Source organism: Colobus angolensis, unplaced genomic scaffold (genome assembly GCF_000951035.1).
Source record: "Colobus angolensis palliatus isolate OR3802 unplaced genomic scaffold, Cang.pa_1.0 Scaffold85, whole genome shotgun sequence".
NCBI lineage: Eukaryota > Metazoa > Chordata > Mammalia > Primates > Cercopithecidae > Colobus > Colobus angolensis.
In genome coordinates, this window is record NW_012122376.1 from 9,107,621 (window position 1) to 9,122,941 (window position 15,321).

At 50.0% G+C, this 15,321-nt stretch overlaps 1 protein-coding gene across 1 annotated transcript; it reads right to left on the minus strand.

The window, feature by feature from the left end:
• Positions 1-4,297: 4,297 nt before the first annotated feature.
• BAG3 (BCL2-associated athanogene 3) lies at positions 4,298-14,097 on the minus strand. Its single transcript, XM_011930309.1, has 4 exons — positions 13,981-14,097; positions 11,687-12,013; positions 9,315-9,716; positions 4,298-5,646 (listed from the first exon to the last, which is right to left on the minus strand). The coding sequence occupies exons 1-4, from the start codon at positions 14,095-14,097 to the stop codon at positions 4,828-4,830; spliced, it is 1,665 nt and encodes a 554-aa protein (XP_011785699.1). The 3' UTR covers positions 4,298-4,827.
• Positions 14,098-15,321: the final 1,224 nt, after the last annotated feature.

Sequence of the window (15,321 nt, forward strand, 5' to 3'; positions counted from 1 at the left end):
CGGGAGGCTGAGGTGGGAGAATCGCTTGAACTTGGGAGGCGGAGGTTGCAGTGAGCTGAAATTGCACTACTTCACTCCAGCCTGGGCAACAGAGCAAGACCCTGTATCACCAAAAAAAAAGTCAGGGCGGGGGTACAGTGAGGAGGAAGTGTTTCTTTTTGGTTTGTGCTTTCTGTAGGCTAAGGAGAAGAAAAGAGCCAGTGGAGAGAGAAAGAGATGAAGTGAAAGACAGTGAGTGAGGGGCTGGCAGGAGTATTTTCCCTCTTCAAACTAGAGGAGATCTTCTTGCTCAGCCTCCATACAGCCGGCCAGATCCTAGGGCAAAGCTCTGGCTAGAGAAGGCAAGGACAGGCAAGAGAATGTTTTAGAAAAAGACCCTTTCCATCTGGAATGCTTTTTCCAACTCCCTTCGCACCTTCAGGCTGGCTTCTAGTTGCACCAGGAACTCTGGGCCCACTTGTGAGGTACGAGGGCGACCCTGTCCATCAGGAGGACCTGTGGCTGCCTCCTTATCCCTTCCACCAAGCACGGGATGGCGCCATTGCTGGCTTCTGCTGCCCTCTCTTGTGGTCCTGCACCTCCTCACCTGCTCAGATGCTCCACGGGGACTGATGCAGCTCTTCCTGGTCTCCACTGATTCTTACTGGGTAGTGCTGGACAATACCTTGGAGTACCAGGAAGGCAGGGACCTGGCCAAGTGCACATACACGAGTGGAGGAATTTTTACAAAGCGACAAAGTATAACGTGGGAATTACAGATCTTCCTTACATTTCTTTTGTTGTTTTTATTTTGAATTACGTGTTGAGGAAAGCGCTACAGTTTTTTCCATAGGTGGGTGTCTAGGGCTTCTCCAGCTCCGCTCTCAGCCCTCTGCACTCACACTTTTAGAGCCACAGGATGTGGAGGGCACCGGAATCACAAAGGGTGGGTGTGCCTGCTGGAGCTTTTTTGTGCTGCCTGAAAGTTCAAAACACGCTGAAACAGTGAAAGAAACGTATTTGCCCAAGTGACTAAGACATGTTCCAGCATTTTCCCACAGGCTTCTGTACATCTCAAAATAACTGCAACCCTGGATCCTGTCTGTTGGCATTCGATTACATTCGTATAATGTTACAGACAGTGGGCCAGCCAGCCAGCCACACTCACACAGGGGCTTGCAGGACCGCACAGCCCATAATGGAACTCCATGCTATGCATCCTGGCTAGGCTGCCAAGGGAGAAATACCAAGGCAGAGACCACAACAGTAGCAAGTGCAGACCTGCCAGAAACATCCAGATCACCAAGAGGCGACTTGGGCAAGGCCCTCCTTTCACAGCTGAGAGCAAAGGGCACAGAGAGAGGAAATAACTTCCATAAATTAACTTAAATAAATTACATATCTGGGAATTATGAAAGGAAGTTGGTGAAAGAGTTGGTCCTAAACTCACATCTCCTAAAGATGGTATTTATTTGTGCAGGAACATCAATTTAGCCTTAGAATCATCACATCTTAAGTGGAAGGGAGTTGTAAGCCCCCTCTGGCCATCCAGGGTGCCTCTGTGCCCGGGTCTGGACAACAATGTGGGAAGAAGGAAGTGTTGGAATGGACCTGCCACCTCTCCGGGGATTCACAGTCTTGCTGAGGAAATGACTCAGGGTGTTGAGAAAACAACTGGGTTTTGGCAAATGCACAGAAGGGTGCTGGGAGCTTTGGGAAGGGAGAGTTTAAGGAATGCGTGGTCCAGGCCGGGAAACTTTCAACCCAAGGTCGGCCTCAGAGTGGGAAGATCTGGAGGCCAGGCATGGTGGTGCACATCTGTAATCCCAGCACTTTGGGAGGCCGAGGCGGGCAGATCACTTGAGGTCAGGAGACTATCCTAGACTGGCCAACGTGGCAAAACCCCATCTCTACTAAAAATACAAAAATTAGCCAGGCGTGGTGGTGCACGCCTATAATCCTGGCTGCTCAGGAGGCTGAGGCAGGAGAATTGCTTGAACCCGGGAGGCAGAGGTTTCAGTGAGCTGAGATTGCACCACTGCACTCCAGCCTGGGTGACAGAATAAGACTCCGTCTCAAAAAAAAAAAAAAAAAAAGGGAGTGGGAAGATTTGGAAAAGCAGATGGGGGGGCCCGTGCAGGCATCGCAGGAAATAGCCCTGACGCTCAGTAGATGCTCAGTGGCTGTAGCCCCCCAACGCTTACAGGGGCCAAAACAGTTGAGTCACCAAGAGGGTACAGCTAGCCGGGACCCTACCACTGTACTCCAGCCTGGGTGACAGAGCAAGACCCTGTCTCAAAAAAAAAAAAAAAAAAAAAAGGGAGTGGGAAGATTTGGAAAAGCAGATGGGGGGGCCCGTGCAGGCATCGCAGGAAATAGCCCTGACGCTCGGTAGATGCTCAGTGGCTGTAGCCCCCCAACGCTTACAGGGGCCAAAACAGTTGAGTCACCAAGAGGGTACAGCTAGCTCTATGCCCTGCTCCCCACACAAGGCCCAGGGGCCACCAACACAGGCCGGGTAACTCCCGTCCTGATGCCCATGGAATGTCTCAATTTGGATGATTGAAAATATTCCAACCACATTAAAGAGCTACTTATTTGATGATGTTCAGTGATAAAAATACCATCAACCTAATTCAGTAACCACTTAAGGAGACTTAACGTCATATGAGGTCCACTGAGTCCCAAAACGAAGTGGTCACATCAACTTTTTTTTTTTTGAGACCAAGCCTCACTCTGTTGCTCGGGCTGGAGTGCAGTAGCGTGATCTTGGCTCACTGCAACCTCTGCCTCCCAGGTTCAAGCAATTCTCGTGCCTCAGCCTCCAGAGTAGCTGGGATTACAGGCGCGCGCCACCACGCCCGGCTAATTTTTGTATTTTTAGTAGAGATGGGGTTTCACGACGTTTGCCAGGCTGGTCTCGAACTCCTGACCTCAAGTAATCCACCCGCCTCAGCCTCCCAAAGTGCTGAGATTACAGGCATGAGCCACCGCACCCAGCCCGGTTCATTTTTAAAATAGTCCATAGGCTTTTGTTTTTTTCCTATTTACATGTTCCGAGTTTCTAGAATCAGTGGCATGTCGGCTTATACTCCCCAAATGAGTTCACCCAGGAATGATGTTGGCAGATTCCCATGGGAATGACTTCAGCCTTCCTCAGCAGGCTAACAGTGGCAAGCACACCAGTGTGTATTTTTGTGCAGCATCGTCAGGCGCCAGTATTAAACTCAGTACAGTCATGAGAAGTTCAGCTCGGGCGCTCTTAAGTCAGCACCTCACTGAGAGTTCCAATGTCTCAGGCCTTTCTCTTTTCACTTTATTTGGCAAGCGGTTAAATAAATAAATAAAATAAAATAAAAAAGTAAAAAAATCCAGCAGATCTCCACGCTGTGGAGCTGTGGTCCCTCCCAAGCTTTAAGAAAAAGAAAAAACCACTGGCACAGCAAGAAGAATCTCCTTCTACCCAGGCCTGACTGTATCTGGTCCCTAACTCCAGAGGCTTCTAGGAACCCAATCCAGGAAGATAAATCTGGTCTCAGTTTGGTTTGGTGACTCACAAGGTGTTAATAAAGATGACCCCAAGATTCTCAGAGCACATTTCCAACCCCCAGTGACCTAGACTCCAAGGAACACTTTGGCCAGCCTTGGGCAATAGTGGGAGCTGGCTTCCCTGTGCGCTTCCATTTTTAATTTTTGGAGACAGGGTCTCACTCTGTTGCCCAGGCTGGAGTGCAGTGGTGGGATCACAGCTCACGGCAGCCTTGATCTCTTGGACTTAAGCTATCTTCACATCTCAGCCTCCCTGGTAGCTTGAGAATAAAGACGCATGCCACCACACCTAGCTAATTTGTTTTCCATAGACAGGGTCTTGCTATGTTGCCCAGGCTGGTCTCAAACTCCTGACCTCAAGGAATCCTCCTGCCTTCGCCTCCCAAATTGCTGGGATAACAAGTGTGAACCATTGCACCAGGCCCTCTGGGCATTTCTGGATAGTCTCAGCCTCTTGGTGAGGCCTGAGGCCAGGTGGGCAGACATGCTACTTAAGTGGCACCTTGGCTGTTGGCTGCGTCGTCTGAAGGGATGCAGCAGGCATATTCCCATTACCTGAGTTCACAGCCCTGAGTCTTCCCAGGTTCCTGTTGCAATCTGAGACTGAGAGGTGACCAAGACAATTTTGTCATGAGCCAGGCTATTGGAGACATCACAAAACCCAAAGCAGGCTTGTTAAATGCACCTGTCATTTATTCTGACTGAAACCAGGGACAATCTCCATGTTGCCACTGCTTTCAAAGGTTTAGAAACCACAAAAACCATTTTCAGTTATATTACTTTATTTTCTTTTTTTAAATGTAGCATTAAAATCATCCAACATACAGATATTCCTATGGCTTCTGGCACATTTTACTCTCTCTAAAGTTAGGTATTTAAATATGAGATGAAGAAAATCATCTCATTAAAATGGCAACATTTCTGATAAATGTGTTTCACATTTATGTGATGGGTAATTGACTCCCCATCTACCCCTTCAGTCCAGAGCTACAGAAGACAGCGCACAACCACAGCTAACAGGTGGAGGGTGCCCAAGTAGACAGGGCTCCAGAATAACAAGCAACGGGGTTAAACTTCTAAAACAACAAGCAACTTCTTTATTTGTACAGAGTAAGAATATAGAAGAAAAGCTTCATTTTCCTTTTTAGCCCTTTTATTAGTGTTTTGCCTCCACCCAAGTTACTGCATACCAAGCAGCTAATAATAAAAACCAACTGACTTAAAGTCTCTGAAATGCATGCAACTTAAAATTCCCTAAAGCACACATCGGTTCTGAGTCTGATTTTTACGGGGCAGAAGCTACGGTGCTGTTGGGTTACCAGGGGTGTCTGTCGTGCTGCTGGGGTTTGAAGTTGCTGCTGCTGTGGCTTCTGGCTGCTGGGTTTCTGTGTGGGGATCTTCCCCATTTCCAGCATTTTTCTTGCCCTTGTCTGCTGCCACGGCACCCATCTCCATGATTGCCTGCAGTGGCTGATCGGCCTCAAGGTTGCTGGGCTGGAGTTCATAGACCTGGACCTGACCTGGGACATCAATGGCTTTCTGTTCAAGTTTTTCCAAGATGGTCTGAACCTTCCTGACACCGTCTCTCCTGGCCTGACGCACATCGGCTCGTCCCTCGGGGTCCACTGAATCCAGGGCCAGCAGCTCTTTGGTCAAATACTCTTCGATCATCAGGTACTTTTTGTCAGTCTTCTTGCCTTCAAAGTTGTCTACAGCCTGCTCCAGCCCCTGCACCTTCTCCAGGATGGCTTCCACTTTCAGCACTCCTGGATGTTTTGGGGGAGCCTCAGCTTCTCCTGGTTTTGGAGGTGTAGCTTCTACAGGGGCAGTGCTGGGGGCTGCCCTCTCTTCTGCAGCCACATTCTTGGGGGAAGAGGGGACAGCAGAAGGGCCAGGGCTGGGAGAAGGACAAGGAACTGGAGCAGGGGGAACTTTTACCTCTACCTTCTCAGAGGGAGGTGGGAGCTTCTGGGAAACAGGTTTAGAATCCGTCTCTTTGCGGATCACTTGAATTGGGACGTGTCCAGGAGGGAGTTCTGGTCCAACTGGGCCTGGCTTACTTTCTGGTTTGTTTTCAGGCTGGGGAACAGGTACAGACTCTCGATGGGTCATGGGCTGCTGAAAAAGAAAAAAGGACACAAAAAGATATTTTTAATAACTGACTGAAAGTCACAGAAATTGTAGCTAGTACAGATTAGAAAGAAAACTGAAAAATGGCTTTTAAAAAAAGTTTAATAGTGTAAAAGATTTTCAAAGTCAATCAATGGCTGTTACAAAATAAAAACATGGTATTAATCATGTATGTAACTAAACCATTAGTCAGGCTTCCATTGATCACCCTGGGCTATTTGTCTGTTACCTCTCACTGAATTTCTCTGTAGATGGTATTCTTATGACAATGAAAAGAAACCCAACCCTACACAAAATCTTTAAAAATTAGCCAGGTGTGGGAGATTGCACCTGTAGTCCCAGCTACTCAGAAGGCTGAGGTGGAAGAATCGCTTGAGCCCAGGAATCCAAGGCTGTAGTGAGCCATGATTATGTCATTGCACTCCAGCCTGAGTGACAGAGCGAGATCCTGTCTCAAAAGAGGGAGGGAGGGAGGGAGGAAGGAAGGAAGGAAGGAAGGAAGGAAGGAAGGAAGGAAGGAAGGAAGGAAGGAAGGAGGGAGGGAAGGAGGGAGGGAGGGAGGGAGGGAAGGGAAGGAAATAGCAAAAACTCATGCTGACTGCTGAACCAGGCTGACTCAGAGCAGACTCCTGAGTGACTCCAGCTCTCAGGTGATGCAGCCTTGGAGTCGCTGCCTCTGGTCCTCCTTCCTTATGCTGTGCAGACAGTCTGCTCACGGTGTGATCTTCTCGTCTCCTGTTTTAGGAAAGATATGATCTTCTTTTTTTAAAACCATGACAGCCTAGTAGTTTCTGCCCAGACCAATGTATTTTTTTAGAATTAGCCTAGATGCTCTAAATAGTTAACTCTAGAACAATTTTGCTTCAGGATAGCTGTGCTGTAGCCTAACATTCAGCAATGACACAGCACCTCTGTGCTAACCTCTGGCTGCACAGGTTTTCTTGTGACTACAGTCATACAGATATATAGAGTTTTGAGGGGGACGGGGTCTCGCTCTGTTGCCCAGGCTGGAGTGCAGTGGGGTTATCACAGCTCACTGCAGCCTCAACCTTCTGGCCTCAGGTGATCCTCTCACCTTAGCTTTGTGATTAGTTGGAACTACAGGCACATACCATCATGCCTGGCTAATTTCTGTATTTTTTTTGTAGAGACAGGGTTTCGCCATGCTGCCTAGGCTGGTCTTGAATTTCTGAGCTCAAGCAATCTGCCCACCTCAGCCTCCCAAAGTGCTAGGATTATAGGTGTGAGCCACCATGTCAAATAAACCATATATTTTTAAATGAGCTATGCTCAAAACAAAAATACATTGACTCTTTTTGGTTTTTTTTTGAGGTGGAGCCTCGCTCTGTCACCCAGGCTGGAGTGTGCAGTGGTGTGATCTCAGTTCACTGCAACCTCTGCCTCCTGGGTTCAAGCAATCCTCCCACCCCAGCCTCTCAAGTAGCTGGGATTACAGGTGCCTGCCACCATGCCCGGCTAATTTTTTTTTGTATTTTTAGTAGAGATGGGGTTTCACCATGTTGGCCAGGCTGGTCTTGAACTCCTGACCTTAAGTGATGCACCCACCTCGGCCTCCCAAAGTGCTAGGATTACAGGTGTGAGCCACTGTGCTTGGCCTTATCTTGGCTCTTATTCATGTAAGTGAATATCTAAAACCTCTTTTAAAATCTCACCCTAATTTCATCAACTGGGAAATAACTAGACTATATTATTTCTAAACTATTCCCGGTTTACAACACTCAATTCCACTATAATGTTCAGTGAGGTGAAATCCTGGAAAGCCTCTCGAAAGGGAACTTTGCATCAGCTCTAAAAGGGAGGTTACCACAAACATGGTTAATGGGGGTAAAAACAGGATGAGATATTGTTTCACTGATTATGAGAAATACATAGGAATGATTTAGATAAAATATCCCTCTCTCTACAAATGGGCCCCTCCTAGGATTGCTGAATCCAGTGTGAGACGTAGCTGTCTACATTCCAGCAACCTCCTTTTCCATTCAATCTCTTTCGCCAATCCAGACATCCTCAGCTTTGGCCCTTACCACTCACAACCCAACCACCCCTCCTAGGTTCTGACAACGAGACGGCTGTGTAAGAAGTGACTTTAGAAACACTTTAGAGAGGGTGTTCCACGGCCTGTGCTCTTCAAAAACATCAAGGCCATGAAAGTCAAGAAAGGCCGAGGAACTGTCCCAGACTGAGGGAAGACTAAAGAGAAGTTGCATCTAAATGCAGTGCTCATGATCCTTGTTTCAATCCTGGAAGACATCCTGGAAGTGGGGACAAACTGCTATAAAAAAGATTAGAAAATGAGCTGTGTACTGGATAATAATGTTATGAGAATGTTAAATTTCCCGAATCTTGTAAGTCTGCCACGGTTATGAATGAGAATGTTTTCCTCTTAGGAAAATATTTGCTATTCAGGGGAAAAGGGACATTACGTCTGCAAATAATTTTCAAACAGTTAAAACACATCACTAATATAAGAGAAAGAAGAAATGACAAGGTGAATGCAGACATGTTGACAAACAGTGAACTGGATGAAGTGTATGTGGGACTCTGTATGATTCACACAACTCTTCTATCAGGTTGAAATTATTTCCAAATAAAAAAAAATTTTAAGAGGAGGGTGCTCTATTCCAGCGCCCTGGCCAGTGTGACCATTTGTAATAAAAGAATAACCCATGTTTGTTCACAAGGGCCTTTCCTCTTTAAAAACTGTAGCATTCAGCTGCTGGAGTTGCAGCCACAGGGGGCCCAGGGCTGCTGACTGTTCTGCTGTTAAGCTGCAAGCTGCTCACACTAAATGACATCCTCTTCCAGGAACCTGCACCTCGTGTCTCCACTGGAAGATAACCAGACCCCTGCCTACAACCTTCCCCAGGCCAGCACGGCTTCCAATCCGCCATAGCTGGCTGATGCCTCAGCCAGACCCCAGGGTACCTGATTACAAAGGGACGAGGGGGTTAAGACATGGGCCCTGTGGTCAGGCTCAGCTCTAAGCTGAAGAGATAAAATGAACACTTCTGAAATACCCAGAATAATCACATGTTGAACTCATACAAGCTGGGAGTCTCTCATTAAGAGACTCATATGAGGAGTCATGAGATGAGAAGGATGAGTAGGCTTCATGGAGGAGACAAGACTGGCTCATCCCTTGGAGGACGGAGAGAACCTTTACTGTGCAGGCATTTCAGGGAGCGGGTTCAGCATGGGCAGCGGCACAGCGGCAGGAATGAGCAGAATGGGCCTGCAGACTGGACTGGGTAACTGAGAGGAAGGTGACGCGCTGCCTACACCCAAGATGAGGCTGTGGCTGCAGTGTGGATGGGGGTGTGAAGAGCCCTGAAAGGGTGTGGTGGGCACTAAGGAACCTGGTCCCAGGTATGTAAGTTCTTCCAAGCTGTTTCTTCTGCCCCAAGTCAGCCGCAACGCACAATGATCAGCCCAGCAAAAGCTGCAGAGTGCGGAGGGCCTGAGCAATTGTCCTGAATTTCTGTTAATACCTAGCAGTTTCTCAAATCTCACTTCCCTCCAGGTACACACATGTTAAATAGGCAGGGATAAAGGAGGAACCCAGGGCACCCACAGAGCTCCTGCAGCCCTGGAGACATACCACCATAACCAGTCTGCTGACGACTAACTTCCCGTACCTGAGGCCTGTCGACCACGGTGTGCACACGGATGGGCGAGGGGGAGTGGAGTGGCGTGCTGCTCCTGGCTGGTGAGCCCTCCCGGCTCGATGCACTCTGGACAGGTGACCTGAATGGGGAAGCCGCCCGCAGGGGCCGGGGCTCCCAGTCATCCCCCTGGATCTTGTGGTACACAGGCTGGTGGGTCTGGTACTCCCCCTGCTGCGCTGGGTAGTGCGTCTTCTGGGCTTGGTGGAAGGAGGGCTGGGCTGCTGGCCGGGTAACGTTCTGCTCGTGTATCACCGGAATGGAGATGTACCCCCGCGGGAGCTGGTGACTGCCCAGGCTGCTCCTGCCGGAGGAAGGCAGGCTAGCCGAGGAGGATGAGGATGAGCAGTCGGAGGCAGCTGGAGACTGGGACCGCTGCAAGAGACACAGAGTAGAGGGCATGACCCCACGAATGAACCCCCTGCCGTGGCATCCTGACCATGCCTTCTGCTGTGCACCTCCTCAGGGCAATCCATATCATAAGACCTCCTATCTGTAATTTTCAATTTTCAAAATGTGGGGTTAAGACTGGGAGCTTTGGGGCTGGGCGCAGTGGCTCGCACCTGTAATCCCAGCACTTTGGGAGGCCGAGGTGGGTGGATCACAAGGTCAGGAGATAAAGACCATCCTGGCTAACACGGTGAAACCCCATCTCTACTAAAAATACAAAAAATTAGCCGGGGGTGGTGGTGCACATCTGTCATCCCAGCTACTTGGGAGGCTGAGGCGGGAGAATGGCTGAACCCGGGAGACGGAATTTGCAGTGAGTTGAGATTGCGCCACTGCACTCCAGCCTGGGCGACAGAGCGAGACTCTGTCTCAAAACAAAAACAAACAAACAAAAAAACAAAATATAGGAAGAGCGCCCCCTCCCTCACCGGGCTGCTCTGAAGATGACGTCAGTCACCTGGGCATGTGCCTCAGCCCCGGGCCAGCACACAGGAAGCGCTCATACAGGGGATGTGCTGTCCCCACTACCCTTTCTCTGCCAATCTACAGAGAACTTGGCTGAGCAACTGGGAGCTGAAGCATCCCGTGTGGCCCAAAGCAGCTCAAGTCCCTTTCCCTGCTGGGCTACCTTCTATTCACCTCGAAATTAAGAGCATTTCCCCTTCTAAGTGCCTTGTTAGCTTAAATTTGCGAAGATGTCTCAGATTTACTTGTCGCTTTGATTTCTTGCAGCAAAACCATTATAAATATAGGTATTACTTCTTTTGTTGTTGTTGTTTTTCTTTTTCTGAGACAATCTCGCTCTATCACCTAGGCTGGAGGGCAGTGGTGCGATCTCGGCTCACTGCAACCTCTGCCTCAACCTCCTGAGTAGCTGGGATTACGGGAATGTGCTACCCTGCCTGGCTAATTTTTGCATATTTTGTAGAGACGAGGTTTCACCATGTTGGCCAGGCTAGTCTCAAATTTCTGGCCTCAAGTAATCCACCTGCCTCAGCCAGGTACTACCTCTTTAAGAAAAGAAAAAAGCCTCTGGTATTCCCCATTAACTGTAACTTTTCACTCTCAAGCAGGTGTGAAGTTGAACAGATTCAGACGGAGCTGAGAGGCAAGTGTGACTCTGGGTGCAGATAGGACATGGGAGTTTGTGCCCAGGAACAGTGCTGACACACACAACGGGATGATCTACAGACAGGAAAATGAGAGGGCTTACTGCTCAGGAATCCTACTAGGAATGTCTCAAATCTCAGCTAAGAACCACATTAAATATCTTTTAGCTATTAATGCACAGAATCCATTGACATATCCCTGAGATGTTTGGCTTCAGGATTAAAATGCCGTCTTAAAGCAGTTGCCTTGCTGACTCCTTATTTCTTTTTAAACTGTGGTGCACAGTGAGGACAGGCATGGGGTCTCATTTTCCTATAAATATAGCTCCACAAGTGGTTAAGATTTATCCATAAGCATTGAACTGAGCAAAATAGTACACAGCTATCTCTGTGTTTCTGAATAGAAAGCCCAGTGTGAATGAGGAGCACGGAAATGAGGAGCCAGAAGGCAGGCCAGGCTTCTGGTCCCAGCTCTGCTCCCTCCACCTGCGTGCATCTGGAGCAGGCAGGCTGTAGTGTGCCCTTCTGAGCTGTTCCTTAACTACAAAAAGAAGCCATGTGATTTCTGCCCTGCCCCACTGAAGAACAGCCCTATGAGATGCTGGGGGATGACATGGGGCTATCACCCTGTCTTTGCTGGGTGACCTCTGATGCTTCAGGCCAGGCCTAGATGCCCTGCATGTGAACAGGTGCCTGGCCCAGGGCAGTGTCCTCGGGGACTGGGCCCGGCCTGGGAAGCACAGCGGCTCACTCCCCAGCAGGCCCGTGAGCCTGGCCTCTCCTTACCTCAGGTCCGTGAGAGGCTGGGGGCTGGGCTGCCGCCACTGCTGCCACCTGTCCACACTGTTTATCTGGCTGAGTGGTTTCTGGCATACCCCGCAGAGGTGACTGGGACCTCTGAGGAGCCGCTGGTGCCGCCTCAGTTCGGAATCGCTGCATCCCAGGCTGGGGATAGGCATGGAAAGGGTGCGCCTGCCGGTTCTCAGCGCCTTCATGGAGCACGGGAATGGGAATGTAGCCTGGTCGGAGCTGGGGATACACAGGGTGGCCTTCCCTAGCAGGTGGCAGTTTAGAGCCCTCCCGGGAAGGGCCATTGGCAGAGGATGGAGTCTCCTGAAATAAAAAGTGGAGAAACACAGGCTCGTTAGAAACTGGGAAGTGAACCCTCCTGGAGGAGGAAACAGTGTGGCACTTGGCACTGTGATCTTCCCGAGTGACTTGGGCCTCACAGCGTCAGCCAGCTCCCAGCCCCTGCAGCCTCCAAACCCTCTACCCCTCTAGAGCGTGCTCTCTGGCCAACAGTTTACGAACTAGGGGCATCAGGAGAAAGCCAAAAGTATCTGTTAAGCACAGGAAAGGTTCCAATTCCCCAAACTGGTAAGACAGGTTTCTTTTCTGGGTGAATGAGGGCAGCAGTGGGTGTAGGAGAGCCGCCCATGCCCGCATTTTCAGAGATCCAGATGAGAAGGTAAGCTCCAGGAGCAGGGGTCAGCGCCAACCTCTACATTACAGCAAGCATCTCTGTTTCTAAAAAGGCCCTCAAGTTTCCCAGCAACACAGAGCTTGTGCTGGGCCCAAACACAGGACACAGTTTGGGAATCTTTACAGAGAAGTGGGCTGGGGAGTGAGGGCTGCCTCCTCAGGAGTACTGTTAGAACAATTTGCAGGAAGGGGAAGGACAGGGACGCAGAGGCAGCGCAGGGGGAGAGGAGCACCCAGGGTTAACTGTGCCGCCTAACGATGCCAACTGACAAAGATTCTCTGCTTGGCCAAACCTTAGGCTTCTGAAGCTTCTCCTAGGACCATCTGTGCACTTCCTTGTAAAGCCAAGTTTTAGCAAAAGACACTGTTAAGACAGTTTAGCCAGAATTCCCCTCCCCAGCCTCACTATCTGATCAGCTTCCTCAGCCGCCATCATCCCCAGGTGCTGTCTAATCACCCTGGCCTGTCTTCAGCAAGAATCCTGTTTGGTCAGCATAGCCAGAAACGCCCTTAGCCCTGATGCTTCCTCTTCTAATGTTCCATCCACTGACCCCCACACTCCTCCCTGACTATAAATTCCCACTCGCCTATGCTGTACTTGAAGTTGCACCCAGTCTCTCCCCTCGACTGCAAGACCCCACTGCCGTGGTCCCTGTGCCTATCTTGATGGCCCTGAATAAATCTTCATGACCGTGTTTTAACAAGTATCACTGAAGAACTTTTTCTTCAACACAACAGAGCCTGCTTGGGCAAGGAGCAGTTGGAGTCCTTCTCTTATGCCCTCTCTTGAAGTTCTCCCTTCAGTGGCCTGGCTATTTTCAGACCCTTGAGAAGGCCAAGTTCCAGATGTACCGCAGGAAAGATCTTATTTCAGACAACAAGGCTGGCCAGTCACTCACTGGGCAATGCCATCTCTCAGCAAGCTGGGGCTGCGCAACAGAAGTCCTAACAGTCCCCGAGCGCTGAGGGTCCTTTCCCAGGAGGGGAGCTACTGATACGTGTCACTTGCATATATCTGTGTAGGGCAACTCTTAAGAAGGGGAGTGATCTTTCCTGACAGAGGCAGCTCTCTGCACAGCAAACAAATGCCAAAGGCTAAGAATCTACGAGCTTTTAGGGGACAATCTCTACTGCTACAAAATCAATCAAAAGTTAAGGACAGATACTGAGGGCTGCTCTGCACTTTGAGTGAACAGACCATTAATTCTGTGATGTTTCTATTCGCGTGCAGGCGTGGGCACCAGGTGGCTGACCCTGGTTTAGCCCTTTCAGGCCCATCAACTGCCTCCCTCCTACTGAGACCCTGCCCTTGGAGGGCCTCCAGCACACAGGAAAGGCATGGGTGTCACTGTGTCCTTGGGGACATGGGCAGACAGGCATTCTCAGATTAGAACAGCCACGTGCTCAGGGCGGCGGCATTACATTAGCCTGCTTAACTCTCAGGTCACCCAAGAGCAGGAGCAGGTCCAGGCCTCACATTCAGAGCTGAATTCCTGCCGTGAGGCGGCCCTGACCGGGAGCCAGCAAGAGGCGCTGAAGAAACCCTCTGCTACTCAGCGTTGAGTCATAACACGCCTGTGGGCACTGTGTCCACTCACTGAGGTCCTCCTCCTTCCAGCCGAAACCGGGGCCTGCATTCGTCCTGCAGTGTCATTTTTGCTGGCTGCCCAGGGGCTCATTGTTTCTTCCCAGCCATGCACAAAAGCCTCAACCATCTACACACTCCACACAGCAGGGCCCAGCAGCGAGCAAACCCTCATCCGCCTCCTGCTCCTGGGCGAACATCCTGCCACCTGCTGAGCAGTCCTATGGGGTTATCAAACCAGCAAGGCGCACTCCCTGCCAACAGGCGCTTAGAAGATGGGCTGAGGCGGCAGGAAACAAACAAGCAGCAGAATGACTTGGAAAGCACGGAGGCCTGAGGGCTGGGGAAAGTCACGGGCTCTTCCAGGGTAGACGCTGCCCTAGGTGGGGTCTAAGTGTGATTCGTACCTCTACTCCTAACAGTTCTATGAGCTTGGCTAATTCTCTTACCTCTGTAAGCCTTCACTTCCTTTTCTAGAAAATGGAGCTAGCCAACACCTGCCTGGGAAATGTTGTGAGGTTTTATAAGGTCACATCAAGAGGAATGCCCGGAAGACTGGCAATAAATGTGAGTTTCTCCCTAAACAGGCACAAAATTATGCTCTTCAGACTCCAAAGTGTCAAAGGAATCAAAAGTGAAGGATAGGGCCAGGCGCGGTGGCTCAAGCCTGTAATCCCAGCACCTTGGGAGGCCAAGGCAGGCAGATCACCTGAGGTCAGGAGTTTGAGACCAGCCTAACCAACACGGCGAAACCCCATCTCTACTAAAAATACAAAGATTAGCTGGGCATGGTGGTGGGCACCTGTAGTCCCTGCTATTCAGGAGGCTGAGGCAGAAGAATCGCTTGAATCCCGGAGGCAGAGGTTGCAGTGAGTTGAGATTGTGCCACTGCACTCCAGCCTGGGCAACAGAGCAAGACTGTCTCAAAAAGAAAAAAAGAAAAAGTAAAAGTGAAGTACAAAGTGAATCAATGGTGCTAGAAACCAGAATGGTGGTCACCTCTGGAGGAGATGGTAGTGGCTGGGAAGGGTCTCGAAAGAGCTTTCTGAGGTGATGGGAATATTCTCTTTTTCTGGGTGGTGGTAAATGCGTGTATAGCTATGTAAAACTCCATCAAACCCCCACACTGCCCACTCCACCACATCCCACCCACACTCTCTGGTTTTAACTGGGAGAGCTGCTAATCCCAACCCCTTGTAGCCAGACCCTTCCAGGGTCTTCCAGACCCAAGACTCCCTTGAGGAGATGCAGTGCCTCCTGGGGGAAGCCCCTGGATCCAGAAGGCCCTGAGCCAGTCAGCCATGAGCTGACCACCTCGTACATCTTGCTGAGCACATCTGGCACCTCCATTGAA

Coding starts and splice junctions, on each gene's coding strand:
- BAG3 (XM_011930309.1), bottom strand. CDS start 14,097: ATGGTTGAGGCTTTTGTGCATGGCTGGGAAGAAACAATGAGCCCCTGG. Junction 12,014..13,980: donor CTGGAAGGAGGAGGACCTCA/GTGAGTGGACAC, acceptor TTTTTATTTCAG/GAGACTCCATCCTCTGCCAA. Junction 9,717..11,686: donor CAGCCTCTCACGGACCTGAG/GTAAGGAGAGGC, acceptor TGTCTCTTGCAG/CGGTCCCAGTCTCCAGCTGC.